A 21,796-nucleotide genomic window follows, 5' to 3' on the forward strand; every position below is an offset into this window, starting at 1 on the left:
ATTAAAGTAAAAAAGAACACTGGATGCCTTTTGCCCCCCATTTTTCTACTCATTCATCCACACACTGGACAAAGGGGAATGTGGTCCATATGGCTTTCCCAATCACATTGTCACCCCTCATAAGCTACATTTTTATATAATCATCTTCAAGATTCATGGGTTTTGGGTTGTAGTTTGATAGTTTCAGGTATTTACTGCTAGCTATTCCAATTCATTAGAACCTAAAAAGGGTTGTCTATATTGTGCATAAGAGTGCCCTTTTGGGCTCCTTTTGGAATCTCTCTGCCACTGAAGCTTATTTCATTTCCTTTCACATCCCCATTTTGGTCAAGAAGATGTTCTCCATCCCACAATGCTGGGTCTAGATTCCTCCCTGGGAGTCATATTCCACGTTGCCAGGGAGATTCACTCCCCTGGGTGTCTGATCCCACGTAGAGGGGAGGGCAGTGATTTCACCTACCAAGTTGGCTTAGCTAGAGAGAGAGGGCCACATTGACAGAAAATCTTATTTCCTGTGGCTGCAGATTTGAGATTTCTGAAAACCAGACCCAGAGTCTCATTGTGCAAGTAGCAGATTTACAACGTAAACTAAAATCTCAACCTTGCAGGTGTCTGCTGTTAAAGTAAAGGCATTGATTGGAAAAAAATAGGATCCTGAAACTTGGGATGGGGACATATGGATTGATAATAATGGCAGTGAGGATATTGGAACTCTGGATTCTGCTGAGTCCTTGTTAGATATACCTGTAGTGGTCTGTCCTGAGGAAACAGCCCCCTACCTCCAGTCTGCCGTGAGGAGACAGCTACCCAACCTCCAGCCTGCTTTGAGGAACCAGCTTCCTGATCTCCAGTCTGCCCTGGGGAGCCTGCTATCCAACCTCCACCTACAGAGATTAACTTTTCAGTGCTTGCTAAACCTGTAATCACCTCCTCTGAGGAAGCAGCCCTCACTTGTCTATCTGGAGAGATTAATTCTGTTTCATGAGTTTAAACTGCAACAGAATGTCCTGAGTTAAATGGCTTGAGGGATACTTCTAATTCTTTTCATGACCCACCCCCACCATCAGTCTTTGCTTCAAGGTCTATAACTAGACTAAAGTCCCAACAGGCCCCAAAGGGTGAGCTACAAAGTGTGACCCATGAGGAAGTATACCATACTCCAAAAGAGCTGTATGAGTTTTCCAATTTATACAGACAGAAATCAGGGGAATATGTGTGGGAATGGATATTAAGGGTGTGGGATAATGGTGGAAGGAATATAAAGTTGGATCAGGCTGAATTTACTTAGCAGAGATTCTGCATTCAGTGTTGTAGCTTGAGGGGTTTGAAAAGGCATTAACAGTTTGTGTGGTTGGATGAAATGTGGATCAAAAGGTGGCTGACATTAGCTGAGGTTGAAATGCCAGAACTGCCCTGGTATAATGTAGAGGAGGGGATTCAAAGGCGTAGAGATTCTAATGTTAGAGTGGATTTATCATGGAAGACCTGCTCACACACCCCTGGAATGTCCAGAAGACATACCTTTTACCAGGACTGTAAGGAATAAATTTGTGAGACTAGCTCTGTCATCCCTGAAGAGCTCCGTAGTCACCCTTCTCTGTAGGTCAGATATTACTGTGGCAACTGCTGTCACTGAGCTGGAATCCTTAAACACAATGGGGATAATCAGATCCCGAGTTGGCGGAAGCCATGTTGCAGCTGTTAATTGCCAAAGACAAGGTGGGCATGGCTACCATAATGGAAAACAGGATCAAAGCAGCAGTCAAATAATCTAACTTGCAGAGTCTTATGGCTTTGGCTCATAGATCATGGTGTACCTAGTAGTAAAATAGATGGGCAGTTTACTAAATTCTTGTTTGATCTGTATAAGCAGAAAAATTCTAGGTCAAGTGAACAAAAGTCTACCTTGAATTATAAAATCAGAGAGTCACAGCCCCTTGATCAATTCCCAGACTTGAGACAGTTTACAGAGCCCCTTGAATGAGGGGAAGGCCAGTTACCCTTGGGGAAGGACCCTATTACACTGCTAAAAATTTATACTGTTAATCTTCCTCCCAGTCTTCCTCAGGGGGACCTATGGCCTTTTTTTTTTTTTTTTTTTAATTTGACAACTAATTTATATTGAAACTATTAACCATAGATCACAGCAGAAGTTTCATCCCATTCCACCTTTACAATTGTATTAGGGGTATGTCAATTAACAGAACCTAATTTGTAGATCTGCCTTGCCTGTTTTTTTTTTTTTTTTATTTTTATTGAGATTGTTCAGATACCATACAATTATCCAAAGATCCAAAGTGTACAATCACTTGCCCCTGGGTACTCTCATACAGTTGTGCATCCATCACACTTAATTTTTGTTCAAGTTTTAGAAACTTTTGATTACTCCAGACAAGAAATAAAGTGAAAGATGAAAAAAGAAAAAAAGGAAAGGAAACTCTAATCGTCCCCTATCCCTAACCAACCCCCCTCAATTGTTGACTTGTAGTATTGATATAGTACATTTGTTACTGTTTATGAAAAAATGTTGAAATACTACTAACTGTAGTATATAGTTTGCAATAGGTATATAGTTCTTCCCTATATGCCCCTCTATTATTAACTTCTAATTGTATTGTCATGCATTTGTTCTGGTTCATGGAAGTGATTTCTAGTATTTGTACAGTTGATCATGGACATTGCTCACCAGAGGATTCAGTTTTATACATTCCCATCTTTTGACCTCCAACTTTCCTTCTGGTCACATATATGACTCTGAGCTTCCCTTTTCCACCTCATTCACACACCACTGGTGCTGTTAGTTATTCTCACATCTTGCTACCAACACCCCTGTTCATTTCCAAACATTTAAGTTCATCCTAATTGAACATTCTGCTCATACTAAGCAACCACTCCCCATTCTTAAGACTCGTCCTTTATCTTGGTACCTTATATTTCATGTCTATGAGTTTACATATTATAATTAGTTCCTATCAGTGAGACCCTGCAATAATTGTCCTTATGTGTCTGACTTATTTCACTCAGTATATTGCTCTCGAGGTTTTGTCATCAACCCATTTTTTTTCTTAATGTGGTTTTGTTCACTCACCATACATTCCAGCCCAAGTAAATATTCGATGGTTCTCTGCATGGTCATACATTTATGTGTTCACCACCTTCACCACTATCTATATAAGGGCATCTACATTTCTTCCACAAGGCAGGAGGGAGAGTCAAAGAAGGTAGAGAGGCAAAAGAAAGAGGAAAAACAAAATGACAGCTAGGAAGCAGCAAAAGGAAAAATAACCTTAAATCAAAGTAGAATAAAGAATCAGACAATACCACCAATGTCAAGTGTCTAACATGCCTCCCCTATCCCCCCCTCTTGTCTGCATTTACCTTGGTATATCACCTTTGTTACATTAAAGGAAGCATAATACAATGATTCTATTAGTTACAGTCTCTAGTTTATGCTGATTGCATCCCTCCCACAATGCCTCCCCATTTTTAACACCTTGCAAGGTTGACATTTGCTTGTTCTCCCTCGTAAAAGAACATATTTGTACATTTTATCACAATTGTTGAATACTCTAGATTTCACCAAGTTACAAGTCCCAGTCGTTATCTTTCCTCCATTCTTGTGGTGTCTCACATGCTCCCCACTTTCGTCTCTCAACTGTATTCATAGTTACCATTGTTCAGTGTACTTACATTGTTGTGCTACCATCTCCCCAAATTGTGTTCCAAACCACACACTCCTGTCTTCTATCACCCTATAGTGCTCCCTTTAGTATTTACTGTAGGGCGGGTGTCTTGTTCACAAAGTCTCTCATTGTCTGTTTGTCAGAAAATATTTTGAGCTCTCCCTCATATTCGAAGGACAGCTTTGCTGGATACAGGATTCTTGGTTGGCGGTTTTTCTCTTTCAGTATCTTAAATATATCACACCGCTTCCTTCTTGCCTCCATGGTTTCTGCTGAGAGATCCGCACATAGTCTTATTAAGCTTCCTTTGTATGTAATGGATCGCTTTTCTCTTGCTGCTTTCAGGATTCTCTCTTTGTCTTTGACATTTGATAATCTAATTATTAAGTGTCTTGGCTTAGGGCTATTCATATCTCTTCTGTTTGGAGTACGCTGCGCTTCTTGGATCTGTAATTTTATGTCTTTCATAAGAGATGGGAAATTTTTTAAATTATTTCCTCTATTATTGCTTCTGCCCCCTTTCCCTTCTCTTCTCCTTCTGGGACACCAGTGATACGTATATTATTGTACTTTGTTTCATCCTTGAGTTCCCGGACACGTTGCTCATATTTTTTCACTCTTTTCTCCATCTGCTCCTTTGCGTGTAGGCTTTCAGGTGTTTTTTTCTCCAGTTCCTGAGTGTTTTCTTCAGCCTCTTGAGATCTGCTGTTGTGTTTCCATTGTGTCTTTCATCTCCTGTGTTGTGCCTTTCATTTCCATAGATTCTATTAGTTGTTTCATTGAACTTTTGATTTCTGCCGTATGTATGCCCAATGTTTCCTTTACAGCCTCTATCTCTTTTGCAATATCTTCTCTAAACTTTTTGATTTGATTTAGCTTTAGTTGTTTAAATTCCTGTATCTCAGTTGAAGTGTACGTTTGTTCCTTTGACTGGGCCTTAACTTTGTTTTTCTTAGTGTAGGTTGTAATTTTCTGTTGTCTAGGCATGGTTTCCTTGGTTATCCAAATCAGGTTTTCCCAGACCAGAACAGGCTCAGGTCCCAGAGGGAAGAAGTATTCAGTATCTGGTTTCCCTGTGGGTGTGTCTTAGAAAATTGCTCCACCCTGTGATGCCTCAGGTCACTGTGTTTTTCTGCCCAGCAGGTGATGCCTGTTAGCCTATAATTCTTGACTGGTGTGAGGAGGTGTGGCCATGTTCCCCCAGGCTCTGGGGCCTGGTTCTGAATGGAAAGGGCCCCACCCCTTTCCTCCTAGGGAAGACAGACCCCTCAGGTGGAGGTCATTAGCATTTCAGTGGTCTCACTCTCTGCTTGTGCTGTCTCCACCCTTCCCGGAGTCACAGCCCTGGAAACTGAAAATGACTGGGGCTTTCTCCACTGAGCCGAAAAAGAAACAGATAGTCCCCTTCAGACCCAGTCCAAGGCGACCCTCCGGCTCTCCAAGGTCAGTCGTCACCCAAAGCCTCTGTCTGTTTTTTGGGGATGTGTACCTGTAGTGAGCAGTTCACACTCGCTACTTAAAACCCCAGTTGGAGCTCAGCTGAGCTATATTTGCTTGCTGGGAGAGAGCTGTCTGGCACCATAAGGCTTTGCAGCTCGGGCTATGGGGGAGGGGGTCTCCCAACTTGGATCCGCAGGTTTTACTTACAGATTTTATGCTGTGTTCTTGGGCATTCCTCCCAATTCAGGTTGGTGTATGATGAGTGGATGGTCTCGTTTGTCCCCCCGCAGTTATTCTGGATTATTTACTAGTTGTTTCTGGTTTTTTGTAGTTGTTCCAGGGGGACTACTTAGCTTCCACTCCTCTCTATGCTGCCATCTTGCCCCGCTTCCGACCTATGGCCTTTTACCAGGGTAACTGTGCATTGAACAAAAGGAAATGATCAGATATTTCAGGGATTATTAGACAGTGGTTCAGAAGTGACATTAATTCCAAGAGACCCAAAACGTCACTTTGGACCACCAATCAGAATTGGGGCTTATGGAGGTCAGGTGATGGACGGAGTTTTTAGCTCAGGTCCATCTCACAGTGGGTCCAGTGGGTCCCCGGACCCATTCTGTGGTTATTTCCCCAGTTCCAGAATGCATAATTGGAATAGACATACTCAGCAACTGGCAGAATCCTCACATTGGTTCGCTGATTCATGGAGTGAGGGCTATTATGGTGGGAAAGGCCAAGTGGAAGCCACTAGAACTGCACCTGCCTAGCAAAATAGTAAACCAGAAGCAATACTGTATTCCTGGAGGGATTGCAGACATTAGTGCCACTCTTAAAGACTTGAAGGATGCAGGGGTCGTGATTACCACCACATCTCCATTCAACTCTCCTATTTGGCCTGTGCAGAAAACAGATGGGTCTTGGAAGATGACAGTGGATTATCGTAAGCTTAACCAGGCTGTGACTCCAATTTGCAGCTGCTGTTCCAGATGTGGTATCATTGCTTGAGCAAATCAACACATCCTGTGGTACCTGGTATGCAGCTATTGATCTGGCAAATGCTTTTTTCTCAACAGCTATTAGTAAGGACCACAGAAACAGTTTGCATTCAGCTGGTAAGGCCAGCAGTATACATTCACTGTGCTACCTTAAGGGTATATCAACTCTCCAGCCCTGTGTCTTAATATTGTCCACAGGGAACTTAATCATTTCTCCCTCCCAAAAGGCATCACACTGGTCCATTATATGGATGATATCTTGTTGATCATACCTAGTGAGCAAGAAATATCAACTACTTTAGATTTGTTGGTAAGGTATTTCCATGTCAGAGGCCTTCCACCTCAGTAAAATTTCTAGGTGTCCAGTTGTATGGGGCATGTCGAGATATCCCTTCTAAGGTGGAGGATAAACTGTTGCATCTGGCCCCTCCTATGACCAAAAAAGAGGCACAATGCCTACTTGGCCTCTTTGGATTTTGGAGACAACATATTCCTCATTTGGGTGTGCTACTCTGGCCTATTTACTGAGTGACCAGAAAAGCTTCGAGTTTTGAGTGGGTACGAGAACAAGATGAGGTTCTGCAAAGTCCAGGCTGCTGTGCAAGCTGCTCTGCCACTTGGACCATATGATCCAGCTGATCCAATGGTGCTGGAAGTGTCAGTGCAAATATAGATGCTGTTTGGAGCCTTTGGCAGGATCCTATAGGAGAATCACAACACAGGCCATTAGGATTTTGGAGTAAAGCCTTACCATCCTCTGCAGATAACTACTCTCCATTTGAGAAACAGTTTTTGGCCTGCTATTGGGCTTAGTACAGACAGAATGCTTAACCATGGGCCTCCAAGTTCCGTAAGACCTGAGTTACCTATCATGAGCTGGGTGTTGTCTGACCCACCAAGCCATAAAGTTGGGCATGCATAGCAGCACTCTGTCATAAAATGGAAATGGTATATAAAAGATAGAGCTCGAGCAGGTCCTGAAGGCACAAGTAAGTTGCATGAGGAAGTGGCCCAAATGCCCATGGCCCCCACTCCTTCCACCTTAACTTTTCTTTCCAGCCCACAGCTATGGCATCTTGGGGAGTTTCTTACAATCAGTTGACTGAGGAAGAGAAAACTTGAACCTGGTTTACAGATGATTCTGCATGATATGCAGGCATCACCCAAAAGTGGACAGCAGCAGAATTGCAGCCCCTTTCTGGGATGTTCCTGAGGAACAGTGGTGAGGGGAAAGCCTCCCAGTGGGCAGAACTTTGAGCAGTGTACCTGGTTGTTCATTTTGGTTGTAAGGAGAACTGGCCAGAGGTGCATTTGTATACTGATTCTGGGCTGTTGCTAATGGTTTGGCTGGATGATCAGGGACTTAGAAAGAACATGATTGGAAAATTGGTGACAGGGAAGTCTGGGGAAGAGGTATGTGGATAGACCTTTCTGAGTAGGCAAAAAACATGAAGATATTTGTGTCCCATGTGAATACTCACCAGAGGATGACTTTATCAGAGGAAGATTTTAATAAGTGGATAAGGTGACCCATTTGGTGGATACCAATCAGCCTCTTTCCCCAGCCATTCCTGTCATTGCCCAATGAGCTCATGAACAAAGTGGTCATAGTGGTAGGGATGGAGGTTATGCATGGGCTCAGCAACATGGACTTCCACTCACCAAGCTGACCTGGCCACAGCCACCACTCAGTGCCCAATCTGCCAGCAGCAGAGACCCACACTCAGTCCCTGATAAGGCACCACTCCCTGAGGTGATCAGCCTGCTACCTTGTGGCAGGTTGATTGCATTGAACCACTTCCATCATGGAAAGGGCAGCAATTTGTTCTCACTGGAATAGACACATATTCTGGATATGGGGTTTCCTTCCCTGTACATAATGTTTCTGCCAAAACTACCATCTGTGGACTTATGGAATGCCTATCCACCATCATGGTATTCCACACAGCATTGCTTCTTGACCAAGGAACCCACTTCACAGCAAATTAAGTGAGGGAATGGGCACATGCTCATGGAATTCTCTGGTCTTACCATGTTCCCCATCATCCAGAGACAGCTAGGTTGATAGAACAGTGGAATGGCCTGTTGAAGACTCAATTACAGCACCAACTAGGTGGCAATATCTTGCAGGGCTGGGACAGTGATCTCCATGAGGCTGTGTATGTTCTGAATCAGTGTCTTCTCTTTGGTGCTGTTTCTCCCATAGCCAGGATCCACGGGTCCAGGAATCAAGGGGTGGAAACAGGAGTGGTACCACTCACTATCATACCTAGTGAGCCACTAGGAAAATTTTTGCTTCCTGTCCCTGCAAGCCTAAGGTCCTCTGATCTACAAGTCTCAGTTCCAAAAGGAGTGCTTCCACCAGGAAACACAACAATAATTCCATTGAACTGGAAGTTAAGACTGCCACCTGGGAACTTTTGACTTCTCATGCCTCTGAATCAACAGGCAAGGAAGGGGATTACTGTACTGACTGTGGTGATTGATTCTATCAAGGGTAAATAGCACCACAACTACACAGTGGTGGTAAAGAAGAGTTTTCCTGGAATACAGGAGACCCTCTAGGGTGTCTCTTAGTATTGCTGTGCCCTATGATTAATGTCAATGGAAAACTGCAACAACCCAATCCAGGCAGGACTACCAATGGCCAAGAAACTTCAGGAATGAAGGTTTGGGTCACCCCACCAGGCAAAGAACCATGGCCAGCTGAAGTGCTTGCTTAGGGTAGTGGAAGAAGGTAGTGATAAATATGAACTATGACCATGTGACCAGTTACAGAAACAAGGACCATGATGGCATGAATATTTCCTCATTTTTTATGAGTGTGTTTGTATTTGCAAAGCAAATACCTTTGTTTTCTTCTCTATCTCATCCCCTTATCATATGACAGAAAATGTATTGTTAATTTTGCAGTATTTAAGTTAAAGGAAATCAATTTTAAGAGAGTTAATGTCACCCAAGGACTTGCATCCTATTCTGGAGAGATTTAATGCATTTCTGGTTGTACGCAGGACAGTGGAGTATTGTTAGGTGAAATATATGTCTGTTATTGTTCTCTACTTAGAGATAAAGTATGATTTAAGGTGATGTTTATAACTGCCAGGTTGACAAGGGGTGGACTGTGATGGTTAGGTTCATGTGTCAACTTGGCTAGGTAATGGTACCCAGGTGTCTGTTCAAGCAAGCACTGGCCTAACCATTATTGCAAGGACATTTGTGGCTGGTTTATTAAATCATCAGTCAATTGGCTGCAGCTGTGACTGATTACATCAACGAAGGGCATGTCTTCCATAATGAGAGAATGCAGTCAGCTGGATTCAGTCCAATCAGTTGAAGACTTTTAAGCAAGACAGATAGAGGACCTTCACTTCTTCTTCAACCAGCCAGTGAAGAATTTCCTGAGTTTATTGGAGCTGCCAGTTTGCTGCTTAAGGAGTTCATGGAACACCTTCATTGGAGTTGCCAGTTTGCTGCCTGCCCTACAGAATTTGGACTTGTGCATACCCACAGTTGTGTGAGACACTTTTATAAAATCTTATATTTATAGATACCACTTGTTGATTCTGTTTTCCTAGAGAACCCTAACTAATACAGGACGTGTTTTAGTTTTCTGTACCACCAAAACAAATACCATGTATTGGAAATTTATTTGCTCACAATTTTGAAGCTGTAAGAAAGTCCAAATCAAGGAGCCATCAAGGTGATGCTTTCTTCCTGAAGACACGTGTTCCGGTGCTGGCTGCCTGCAACCCTTGGTCCTTAGCTTGACACATGGCAAGGCACATGACAGCATCTCCTGGTCTCTCCTTTCTCTTCTGGTTTCCGTTGATGTTCAGCTGCTAGCTGCTCCCACCATGGCTTTCTCTCTCTGTCTGAATTTCATTCTGCTTATAAAGGACTCCAGTAATAGGATTAAGACCCATCCTGATTGAGGTGGGCTGCACCTTAACTGAAGTAACCTCTACAAAAGGTCCTACTTACAATTTGTTCACACCCACAGAAATGGATTAAATTTAAGACCTTGTTTTTCTGGAGTATGTACAGAAAACTGCCACAGAATGCATTTAAATGAGGATGGATTATACGATGAATTTCTAAGAGAAGAGGTCCACAACTGCATTTTGACTTCTTAAAATATTCATTTGGTATGTTGCAGTGTAGAATTCACTCAAAGAGCCTTGGTAGCCAGTGCTATTGCAATTAAATTGCTCTATTATTCTTCTGTATATAAATGGGAAGGATGGTCAATATCTATCCTATTTATTTGAGGTTATGAAGTAATCTTTTCCCTTCATCTCCCCACTTTGCCTCAATTGCCTGCTAACAGTCTAATGAAGCTACCTTCTCTCATTAATATTGCACAGCAGTTTGCTAGAGAAAAATTGGGGAAAAAGAGAAATGTAGAGTAAGGGTAAAAGTGACTGAGTGAAGAAGCAATTTTTCTTGTTGTCAGTAGTTTAATACATATCTTACATAGACACAGCTATTGCTATCAAGTGTCGGCCACTTCTCAATATGTAGTAAATAGATGTGTGTGTATATGTATGTGTGTGTGCGCACCAATTATACTGCAGTCTTTCTCGCTTTTTATTTCTCCTCTCTTCCTCACTTCACCCCTTTAAACATGAAGACCCTCTGTTTCTGCCCTCCCAAAGTAAAACCCTATGGGCCAAATTGCCTGGGAAATTTGTGTAACTAGGATGTAGGAAAAAATAATCAGGGTTTAGATTTTGCAGAAGAGTCCTTGTCAACCTAATTATTAATGTACTGTCTCTGCCTAGAGGCTTTCCATATTCCAAGATGTAGATCCCGATATAAGAAAAGCATAATGGAGGCTTATAAAGTAACAAAATCAGCTTTGATATTCCTGCAGTATTTCCAGTCACCTTTCATCCCATCAGGATTTATTTTCAGTTGCTATGAGAAGACAGTCTGCCTTGTTTTGAAGTTTTCTGGAACATTCTTTACCAATAAATTATTTACTCTAGAGTGGATCAAGAGCTCTTGCAGTTTTCCCCCTCTGATTGGGCTATTCAGTGATGCTTGTGAAGTGGCAAGCACCATCCTGACATCTGTGCTTCAGCATTGCTCAGAAACACAAAGCAAGCATTTTATTTGAAAAAGACAATTCCAAGTGACATGAATAACCTTTTTTCTACAGTACAGAATCATTAGGAACACCATAGAGTTGTTAGTACAGACATCCCAGAAGCGTCCACAAGCATTGCACAGTATTAACTTGACTTTCTTTTCTGCAGCCAGAAGGTGTATTAATGTGAAAATGGTAACTGGAGAGAAAATATATTCATTTTTAAAGGACTTGCTTCCTTGTAAAGATTTCCTAGAAAATGAATCAGCTTGTACTTTTCACCTTTAGTAACAAACGGTTTCTTACACAGGTATTTTCAATCAGCTTTTAAATCTGGGCCTACTCAGATGTGAGCTGACAGCTGTAATTTCTTTTTGTAGAGAGGCTGTTTTATGTGTCACAAGTGTTCAATATGTGTTTGATAGAAGTTTATAATGTGTCTGTGAAAGCGAACACCCCAGACCAGAAGGTAGAGTGGTTCCCTGGCTGGGAACTGCCAATAATGTCATGTCAGATATTTATCTTTTCCACTTGGGGGACAGCACTGAAACAGCTCCATAATGAGGTTCTGACTGGTGTCTGCAGGTCTTAGGGGACTTGCTGGCTTATTTTACTTTAAAATGACAAAGAAAAAAAATTGCACTCCAGTTCTCCCCTCAACATTTTTCATTGTGACTTTAGCCAAGGTTAATGCATCTTGACCTAAAATGTGCAGATAAGTGAAGGATTGTCCTCCTATCACTATTCCTAAACTTGAGTGTGTATCAGAATCACCTAGAGGGTTTGTTAAAACAGATTCCCAGAGCCGTTCTCACAATTCCTGACTCAGTAAATCTTGGGTAAAACCCCAAATTTAATATTTTTAACAGTTTTCTCAGTGATGCTGCTGGTTCTGGAACCACTCTTTGAGAACCCTGTACCTATGAAATGGTATTTGAGAAATGTGGTTAAAAGTTTTGTCATCACATGACCATAAATTGTAGTGACTTTTTGCTAGAGAAAGGTTTAAGAGATTGAGAATAGTTAGTTCAGTACAGGATTAATGTATCAACTAGTCAATATGTGTTTGCTGGATATCTTCTTTATGTTGAGCATTCTAATGTGATTTGGTGCTTACTTATGTCAGTTCTGGGTTTACCAGGAAGTCACAATGTAATGTTCCACAGTAGAGGGATTTAACAAAATTCTGAAACACATTTTGAATATTTCATATATATTTGCTATTTACAAAGAACCTTAAAACATGAAGAAATCCTAATATGACATCAGCTCATTGCTTTCCAAGTAGAATCAAACTTGAACAAATGACTGTCCTATTCTTTTAGTTGATCTATTCTTAAAGAGACTGCCATATGTATCATTAAATTGTCTTAATGTCACTAAAAGTTACTCTCTGAATTTTAAAATCTATTTTATTATTTTATGTCTAACCATGAACTTCTTGCATCTTCCTGTTTCAGTCTAAGCAGAAATGGAAAGCGACTATCTGACATGGTTACAATTCATGTACTAGAAGACTGTCATGAATAACCCCTGAGCCTTCCTTAGTTGAGTTTCATCCAGTTTCGTTTATCTTTTATATTTGCCAATAGTTTCCTCTCATAAAGCTGCAGTCCTGGATTGAGAGGGCCAGAACCTGAAATAATTTTATATTTGAACATAGTCTTAGGGGTCTTTTCCTAGGATTTAGATCTGTTCTCAGAAAGGTTCTGCAAGTAAATATTAGATGGTTTTATGTTCTGAATGTTATCAAAATTGTGCAAGGGTGTTGATATGTTTTAGCACACTTATTAGCTTTTGACTTGGAAATAATATCATATCCATGATGTTTTTCAACTATTACTAAAATGTTTCTAAACAGAAAGATTACAAAATGCTGACCAAAATAGCATTAACCAAATTATGTTATCTAGCTACAATTTTTCACAAGGGTAACTAGCAAAAATGTTCCCATTTAAAGAATGGATGTGTTTTCAACTGTATGTGATTTTGCACACTTTATTTAGCTCAGTTACTCAGACACTTATGTTAATGAGGTCAAAATCAGGGGGTTAATCCTTGGTAGGAGGGCTAGCTTTGTTTTCCTTTATCCTGACCACTGTCTTGCAAACAATGTCTCTTGGTCACAGAAGTTATGTTCAGAACTGGGGAATCTACCAGACAATGATCAGGAGTCCAGAGAAGACAGGACCTGGAGCCCAGATAGGTTCAGCTTGCCCTAGGAAGGTCATAACAATGGGGTGTAAGAAAATATCTGAAAAGTGAGATGGAATGTTAGTGGAGCCTGTCCAGAAGTAAAGTGCATATATATGAGCATGAAGTTGGTCAGTGTTTTAATGTGACAGCTGGCAGAGGAACCCAAGTATGGAAACGAGGGTGTAAGGATCTAGACTCTGGTGGTGGTGGGGTGTGTGTGTGTGTATGAAAATAATTATTTTAATAATAATAAATTTTTTTGTAAACTATTAATGGGCCAATAACTAAGGCTAAGATACTTTGCTAACAGTTAAATAGTGCTTATTTTTAAATTAGCTTATTGAATTCTCACAAGGGCTCTATGATATAGGTAGTTATTATTCCCAATTTAATTGATAAGGACATTGCATCGTAGGTTAAGCAAATTGCTCAAGGTCACACAGTTTAATAAGTTGTTGAGGTCAAGAAGTAGATACCACTATTATCCTCATTGCTGTTCCTAAAAGGAAGAAATTGAAGCTCACTGACATGAGCTTTCTCAAGCACACGAAACTAGTGAACTTAGGTAAAGCCAGGGTTTGAAATGCATGCAGCCTAGTGACTCCAGAGCCCATTCTTTTATCCAGAGCCCTTTACTGCCACATAACAAATGCAAAATTGATTTCCAGAAGATTGACTTATTGTAGGAGCTACTAGGACAGGGGTCTAGTAATTGAAGGGCAGTACAAAGTTAGAACTCAGCAATTAGAGCAGGGAGAACAGGCACAAAAGCCAGCATGGCTGACGCGGTGTGAAGCTCCTAAACTAGTTGTTTTTAAATTCTCCTTGACCAGCTAAAGGATCCGTGCAGAACCTGGGATGGGTCTGAACCTGCAGACAGAGATGAAGTGGACTAAATAGGGAGTGAGGGAATTTGGGGGATGGTGAAAAGTAAGATGTCCTAAGCAGAGGGCAAGGCAGTGTGGATTGATATTCATTTTTATTGGAAATAATCTGAGAATGCATAAGCACTATAAGAAGATAGAACTTGTCATCTTTGAATATAAAGTGCCCAGCAACATGTCATTGGCTTTTATAGCTTTTAGGATGGTAATAAAGGAATACCATATTGCATATGACTACATAAAGAGTATGCATATCTAGAAAGTAAATTCCATTACCTTCCTTTTCAGCAATCATTCCGTCCAAAATTCCTTGGTGTGGCTGAACAATTACACAATGAAGGTTTCAAGGTATGTATGTTATTAATTTTTTTCAAGTTGTTTTCCATCAGCATTGAAATCTGTCCACAAAATAGAATATTGAAGAATCTTAGGGAAAGTAATAGCTCAAAATATGTCATTTCAATCCAAAAGGTATAACCAGTGTGGTAGTTTCAAACCTAAATGGAGTAAAATAATTAGACTATTTTGAGTTTTAACAAAAATTACCACAAACTCAATAGAAGTTGCCAGCTAAAAACTTGGAAAGTTTCATTTAAGCAGAATTGGGACAGAGTTCCAATGCATTTCTGTTTCTTTTTTTTTTTCTTTTCCTGTTTCCACTTGAGGTCATAGTTTCCAGCTGTTACAGTTAAAGGCAAAATTCCCCTATATGAAAACCTCCTCAAGGAGTTTGGTTCAGCAAACAAAATTATTCCCAAGGCTCATGGTGGACCTGTAGCCACGGGGCTTGGTTGACTTAATAGCAATGAATTTCAGCCGTGATAATTCTACATTTTTCTTCTCTACAAAGGCAGTTACAATTGAGGTTCTTGGGTTTTTCCTCACTACAAATATTTTGAAAATATTTAAAGTGCCCATGCCAGTGCCTCTGGATTTTGAGTCCAAGTCTGTATCTTTGGCACAATATTGTTTCTCATGTGCACAAAGAGTTTCCTTTGTCCCATTATGCTTTCTTGCTCCTGAAAGCCTTCCCTGTGGTACTCACAGTAACCATTTTTTTTTCCATTTCAAATGCAGCTCTTTGCCACAGAAGCCACGTCAGACTGGCTCAATGCCAACAATGTCCCTGCCACACCAGTGGCATGGCCATCCCAAGAAGGACAGAACCCCAGCCTCTCTTCCATCAGAAAGTAAGAATTGGGCAGACTGTTTTCTGAGAAAATAAACTAGTATGATATGAATGCTCCATCTTCCTCTATTGTAAGATTTTTCAAAGTCCTCTTTGTCAAGCAATTTAAAATGAATCAATTTGCAGATGATACTAAAATTTCATTCTCATAAACTGTGCCATTACTGTAGAACACACCATGCCATATGTGTACAACACTTACAGATCTATGTGGCATGTGTACAGTGCAACTAAGAATCCTTGATTGCTCCAGGATATTACAGCCTACCAAGTGGTTAAGTCAGACTAAACGCTACACAATACATTATTTGTTAGGGTTCTTAAGAAGTCAATCTGTAAATCATTATGAAATTAATGAAACAATAGCATTGTGTTCAGATCTTAGCAGGATTCCAAGGATGCTATAAGCTCCTTGCCTGGGGCTTCGTTAAACAGTAATTAGCATTTCCTTCATGCCATTTGACATTTAAACATCTCCTAGTTTGGGTAGCAGCCCAGCAAGAGAATGTGAAATGGTATACTTCTAAATCAGGTGACCTACATTCTCATACCATCTGCTGAGAGGCACTGGGAGTAGGTGATGAAGTAAAGTTAATGTGGGGATGCAGGGATAAGGGTGGAATGACCTTTAATGTTGGAGTAATCACCTTCTTGTGAAAAGTAAGTAAGTATCTATTAAATTATCAATTCCTGCTGTGGATGGAACACATTTAAAAAAAAAAACAAACTTTCCGTTCTATTAGTCAGACCTTTACCAGAATGCTTTTAAGGTCATAAAAAATTATAATCCCTAAATGAGTGTGATTTGGGACTAGAGGAGGCAGTCAATCCACCGTTTGGTGGCAGTCAGTTCAGGGTGAAATTGATTTGAATGGCTAAGAGAGTGATTTACATTAGTGTTTTCAAAATTAATAATACAATGCACATAGTCACCTGAAAGTTTTCATTTTATTTATTTTTCCAGGTTGATTAGAGATGGGAGCATTGACCTAGTGATTAACCTCCCCAATAGCAACACTAAGTTTGTCCATGATAATTACGTGATTCGGAGGACAGCTGTTGATGGTGGAATTGCTCTCCTCACCAATTTCCAGGTATGTTCTCTAACTCAGAGGTAGGCTGCATGGGGCTTTTATTTCTGTGCCTCCCTTAAAAAAATTCTTCAATATATGAACACCTCTCTTTTTCCCTCCTTTTAACATTCAAAATTGAGAGTTCTTAAATAGAACCCAAAATAATGGTGTTAATGTGTTAGGTCATGGCATAAATGGGGCGGTTGATGATCAAGCAGTTAAGATCATCAGAAGCCAATGATAGCCATGGCTCTCTCATTATCCATACAATTAAAAAGCGATGGTGTGGTATAGAATGGAGATATAAACATTTATTCCATTCTTTCTAAATGTAAGCCCCACATAAAAGCAAGAGGTTAATGATAATTGAAGATCCAGATGCAGTGCAAGCACTTGAGCAATTCACAGAAAATGACTGCATGAAATATGTTCAGTTTCACTTGGACATAGCCCACTGAATTTATCACAGGGCCAACTGTTCTTTGAGTCTGATTAACTTCCTGCCCATCATATTTTTTTTTCCCTGAGTCAGTTTTGGTCCCTATTGGGGGTGGTAAGCTTATTCCTGGTGAGGTCCTAGATAAAGTCCTCACTAACTAAATTTTTCATGTCTTTCATTCCTTGCCTCTTTAAAAACTGGGAACAGCAACTCTGACTTTTCATTCCTGCTTCATTAAACATTCACTTGCATGTCATATGGGTTACTAAGCTTCCTACCATTATATTTTCAGGTGACCCAACTTTTTGCTGAAGCTGTGCAGAAATCTCGCAATGTGGATGCCAAGAGTCTTTTCCACTACAGGCAGTACAGTGCTGGGAAAGCAGTGTAGAGAAGCAGTTCACACTCAGTCCCCATTCTTCAATCAACCTGAGTCATGTTTTAGCTAAAAGAACTGATTCCCAACTTTGTTTCCCAAAGATGAATGTTAATGCCAAATGTTATTCCAATCTGTTACTCTTAATATTCTGTATTTTTCACAATTGCCATCAGTCACTCTTTCAAAACCTTATTTAGAGTGTCCTTCCTACATGACTTGTTTTTCAAGAGAATTCATCCATGTACTCATGCCTTATTTTTGGTGGACAAAACTTACCTACATGGTTATTTTGCAGCTAACATTTTATGGTGCTGATTGCTGATGATCAGGATAGAAGAAGTGGCTGCTCTATCTTCTCAACTTTCTTTGTATATTTTTAAGGACACCATTGACTTTTTTTTTTTTTTTTTTAGAAAAATAGCATCTGTCACACTCAGGATAATTTTAAAAGGCAGAGTACTACAAAACTTTCTTCAAATGAAGTACAGAGCCCCATCACAACATTTTGGTATTGTTTCTTTCTGATAATCATCCTCACCTACCTTGTGAATCCAGGAGTATCATTATCCAATCACCCTTTTCTGAGCTACTGAATTTGAGTAGTGTGACAGAAGTCTTTAAAGTATGGGTTTCTTTAAAGGACAATGGTTTGCAGGATTTTTGTTTTGTTTTTATTTCTGTTTTCTTTGTGTGTTTTTTTTTGTTTTTTTTTTTTTTTCCTGGAGTATGACAGCTAGTGGTAGCCACTGAGAGATTTTTTTTCATGTTGTTCTTTGGTTTTCAACCTAGACCAAAGAGAAGACTTCAGATTGATGCCATTCTCCTTTCCCTCCAACTTTGAAATAATTTGGAAGATATGTTCATTCCTTTCAGAGTATGGATTCTGTTTATATAGTGAGCCCCTCACTGCTGTATGAATTCCTCACATTTTAAGCACATGGTTTCTATTCCTTATACATGAAAGAAAATACTTGTATGCCTTCCTACATGGCAGTCTTTGTCACTGTTAAATTTTTCATGTTATTTCAGGTGCTTTAATTTTGAAGTTTTAAATAAAATACCATTGTGACAATACAGTTCTATTCTTGCATTTCTTCTTAACCTTGATATCCATAAATGAGTTCACCTCTATGATGAAACGGGGTTTTGGGCCAAGATCACGTAACTTATTTATTTTTTTTCTAGATCAACTTATTTAGGATATGAGCAAAAGCACGTTAAAAATTATGAAGTTATAGCTGTTGCATTCTTCATATTTTTTTTTCTTGTTCCCCATTGCTCACATATCTCATTATAAAATTTACTATGTGGTTACATGGTTATATAACACCTTTGATAACTTTGATCTGTATCTTTTCAAAGTATATAGCTATAGCTACACACTGGATAAAGATTGCCACAAACATATAATAATGTAAACATTTAAAAAAATTTCTTGCAAACACATAACAAAGCCAGGGAACCCAATCAAAGGCTGATCTGTACTACCTAAAATGTAGCTTTGTGAAGGCCATAAGGTCATAACACTATAATGACTTTCATTCCTTCCCTCTCGTATTCCACTCACCCCAGTCAATTGACTATCGCTTTGTTTGGATCTACATGAAAGTCTTTTAAATTCACTTCCTCCTTTTCTCTTTCTTGTTACCACTGTTGTTGAGGCTTTCATTATGTTTTCCTTGCAGTAATACAGTCTTCCCTGTTCACTATCTATGTGCAAATATCTAATGAGTTTCTGCTATGTTTGATGCTTGACATACCACAAATTGTTCCTATTTCTACACTACGTTTTTTACTATACTACTTATCACCTTCAACACCACCAGAGCCACCAATATCATAACTGATATTATGGAGCATCTCAGGCAGTTGTAGCTATTTTTACACGAATTAACCCATCTAATCCTCAAAACCACCCCACGAGTAGGTACTGTCATCCCAATATTATATTGTAGCAATTGGGAGAGTGAAGGTAATGGGGCAGGAGGAAGAAATTAAGTAATGTGTCCAAAGTCACAAAAAATCCAGTCTCATTTTTTTTGTAGTTTATGCTCTAATGAAGGCAGACATTATAAAATCCTTTCTTACAGTAGAGAAAGTCCTTAATTTGCCTGCAGAAATCAGGAAAGAGCTTTCCTGGAGAGACGGTCTTTTGTGTTGTCTTGAATAATGCATTGTAGTTTCCCAGGTAGACCAAAGGGTAGATCATTCATTTGATGACATCACAAGTAATTTGGTATAACAAGAGCTCAGGGTATGTGTGGAGTGAGAGGGCTAAGGACAGAAGATGAAACTGGATTCTCTTACATTTAAACCAGATGGAGGTTTTAAAACTTTTTATTTGGAAATAATTTCAGACATAAAAATTTGCAAAAATAAAAATAGTACACTCTTTACCAAGATTAACTTATTGTCAATATTTTAATCACCTTTTACCAAGATTAACCTATTGTCAATATTTTACCCCATTTTCTTTATAGTTGTTCACTCTATATTTATCTACTTACTTATCATCTATCATCTATCTGTCATCATCTATCCGTCTCTGTACTCACAAACATACATACAAAGGTAGAGAAAAGGTACACATTGACCAAAAGTTGAACAGGCTTTTAATGATCAATTTGCAAATCAAACCCATAGTTTGAAATGAATTTAGTTGCTTGCTGAATCTACTAAAAACATGAGGAAATAATCGGACATTTTTTGCAATGTGAGAATGTAATAACGATTCCAAAATCTATATTATTTTGAACAAATTATCTTAAAAATACAGTAAAGTTAGACGTATAAAGACATATAATAATAATTAATTAAGCAACATTGTTTCTAAATAAACCCTATGCTTTCGTTGGTGAAATAAAGTGTCTTTGGAACACCAGGAGACAAGGTACACACTCTCTCCATGGTGCTGAAATTGAATTACCCTAATTTTTGTTGTTCTCTTTCTGTTTTGTAATGTACCAAAATTAGAAAGATTTAAACACAAAAAATAATGCATTCAAGAGCTTTTGTTGGATGAGAGACATGTAAGAAAATGGAAACATATTTGCATTCTGATATGGGGAGGTTCTGTCCTTTTGGAACATTGTTATTCTTTCATATAAACAAGATAACACATGTTTAAATGTCTGAAAGTGTTATATATCATAAGTGCAGACAGCATAGGGACTGTATCTGTGGAGCCAAATAGAAAATCGAAGTAGCCTTCTCCATACTGAGAATTTAACAGCACGGAAGAAGTATCAGCCCTACTGGGTGGGGTGGAAAGGAGCTCAGCCAGCTTGAGAAATGAAGCAGAGGAATAAAGAATGATCCATGTATAGATTTAGAATTTTATGCTTTGGTATGGTGAGTAGAATATTTAAACTGTACTTCTCTCAAACTTTCCTCTTAACAGCATTCCTATTGGAAGCTTTTAAAAACAGCTACAACATTCATTTATCTCAACAGCTGCAGGTACTTGAACCTCAGCTTCTACAGTGTCCATGGCCCTCTTGAACAATGAAAGTGGAAATTATCAGAGAAACAAACCATGGCTGAATGCAGTTAAGTGCTCTGTAATTACGCACCAGTGTTACCATTTGGCTGCTGGTGCAATCCCCTGCAGGCACAGGTGCCATAAATTCTCACATACACCCAATCAAACACACAAAGACCTTTCATTACATATGGTTTGAAACACCCTTAGCTTGAAAAAGATTAGCTCAACTTTCTTTCTTTCTTTTATTGTTTCTTTTCCCTTTGTCATTATATTTAAAAATCATTTTTTCCTAATGATTATTACTGTACTATTTTATGAGAAGTCACTGCAATCAGTGAATGTGAAAGTAATGTGGCAGGAGGAAGAACTTCTATCCTTCACCTAAGTGGTTCCCTGCATTCTGTAAAAATATGGTAGTAATTGTCCTTACTTCTTCTATTGTGCATAACATAGGACACAAGGGCTCCAGGAAGAGAGTTTAAGTACACACAACTGTTGGAATTAATATAGCCATGGGAAAAAAATCTCAGCAAGTAAAAATTAGTACCATTTGTACATGCTTCTTGTTGCTCCAAGATCGTGTTTGTATCCACAAAAAAATATTGGTCATTGACCAAGACAAAAGGCAGGCTATTCTGGAAGAAGTAAAGGTCCATTTCCTCTGTTTAAACTACCAGCCCACCTTATTATTTCCTTATAGTGTTCCCTAGAAGAAACACACAAACCACAGAGAGGAGCTTTTGTTCATGAAAATAAGCAACACTAACAGCCTCTGAAAATGTCAAAGATGCTTGTGTCTCTGAATGAAAATTTTCTACACATAGCTTAGTACTGTTGGGCAGACACAGTGAAGACAGGTTAGATATTATGAACGTACAAAAAGAGGATAGAACTAAATAAGCTCAGAACCATGATATTAAAGGAGAGAAATAATGAACAATGCAT

The 21,796-nt window shown here is 39.4% G+C and overlaps 1 protein-coding gene across 1 annotated transcript in view; it reads left to right on the top strand.

The window, feature by feature from the left end:
- Nucleotides 1-18,443, top strand: part of CPS1 (carbamoyl-phosphate synthase 1) — a 134,035-nt gene extending 115,592 nt beyond the window's left edge. The window contains exons 35-38 of the mRNA XM_037849356.1: nt 14,576-14,635; nt 15,365-15,477; nt 16,441-16,570; nt 17,281-18,443. Of these exons, the coding sequence (XP_037705284.1) occupies nt 14,576-14,635; nt 15,365-15,477; nt 16,441-16,570; nt 17,281-17,379 (402 nt within the window). The 3' untranslated portion in view covers nt 17,380-18,443. The remainder of the gene's footprint in view (nt 1-14,575; nt 14,636-15,364; nt 15,478-16,440; nt 16,571-17,280) is intronic.
- The last annotated feature ends 3,353 nt before the right edge of the window (nt 18,444-21,796 follow it).

This window comes from Choloepus didactylus, chromosome 9, assembly GCF_015220235.1.
Source record: "Choloepus didactylus isolate mChoDid1 chromosome 9, mChoDid1.pri, whole genome shotgun sequence".
In the NCBI taxonomy this organism is placed as follows: domain Eukaryota; kingdom Metazoa; phylum Chordata; class Mammalia; order Pilosa; family Megalonychidae; genus Choloepus; species Choloepus didactylus.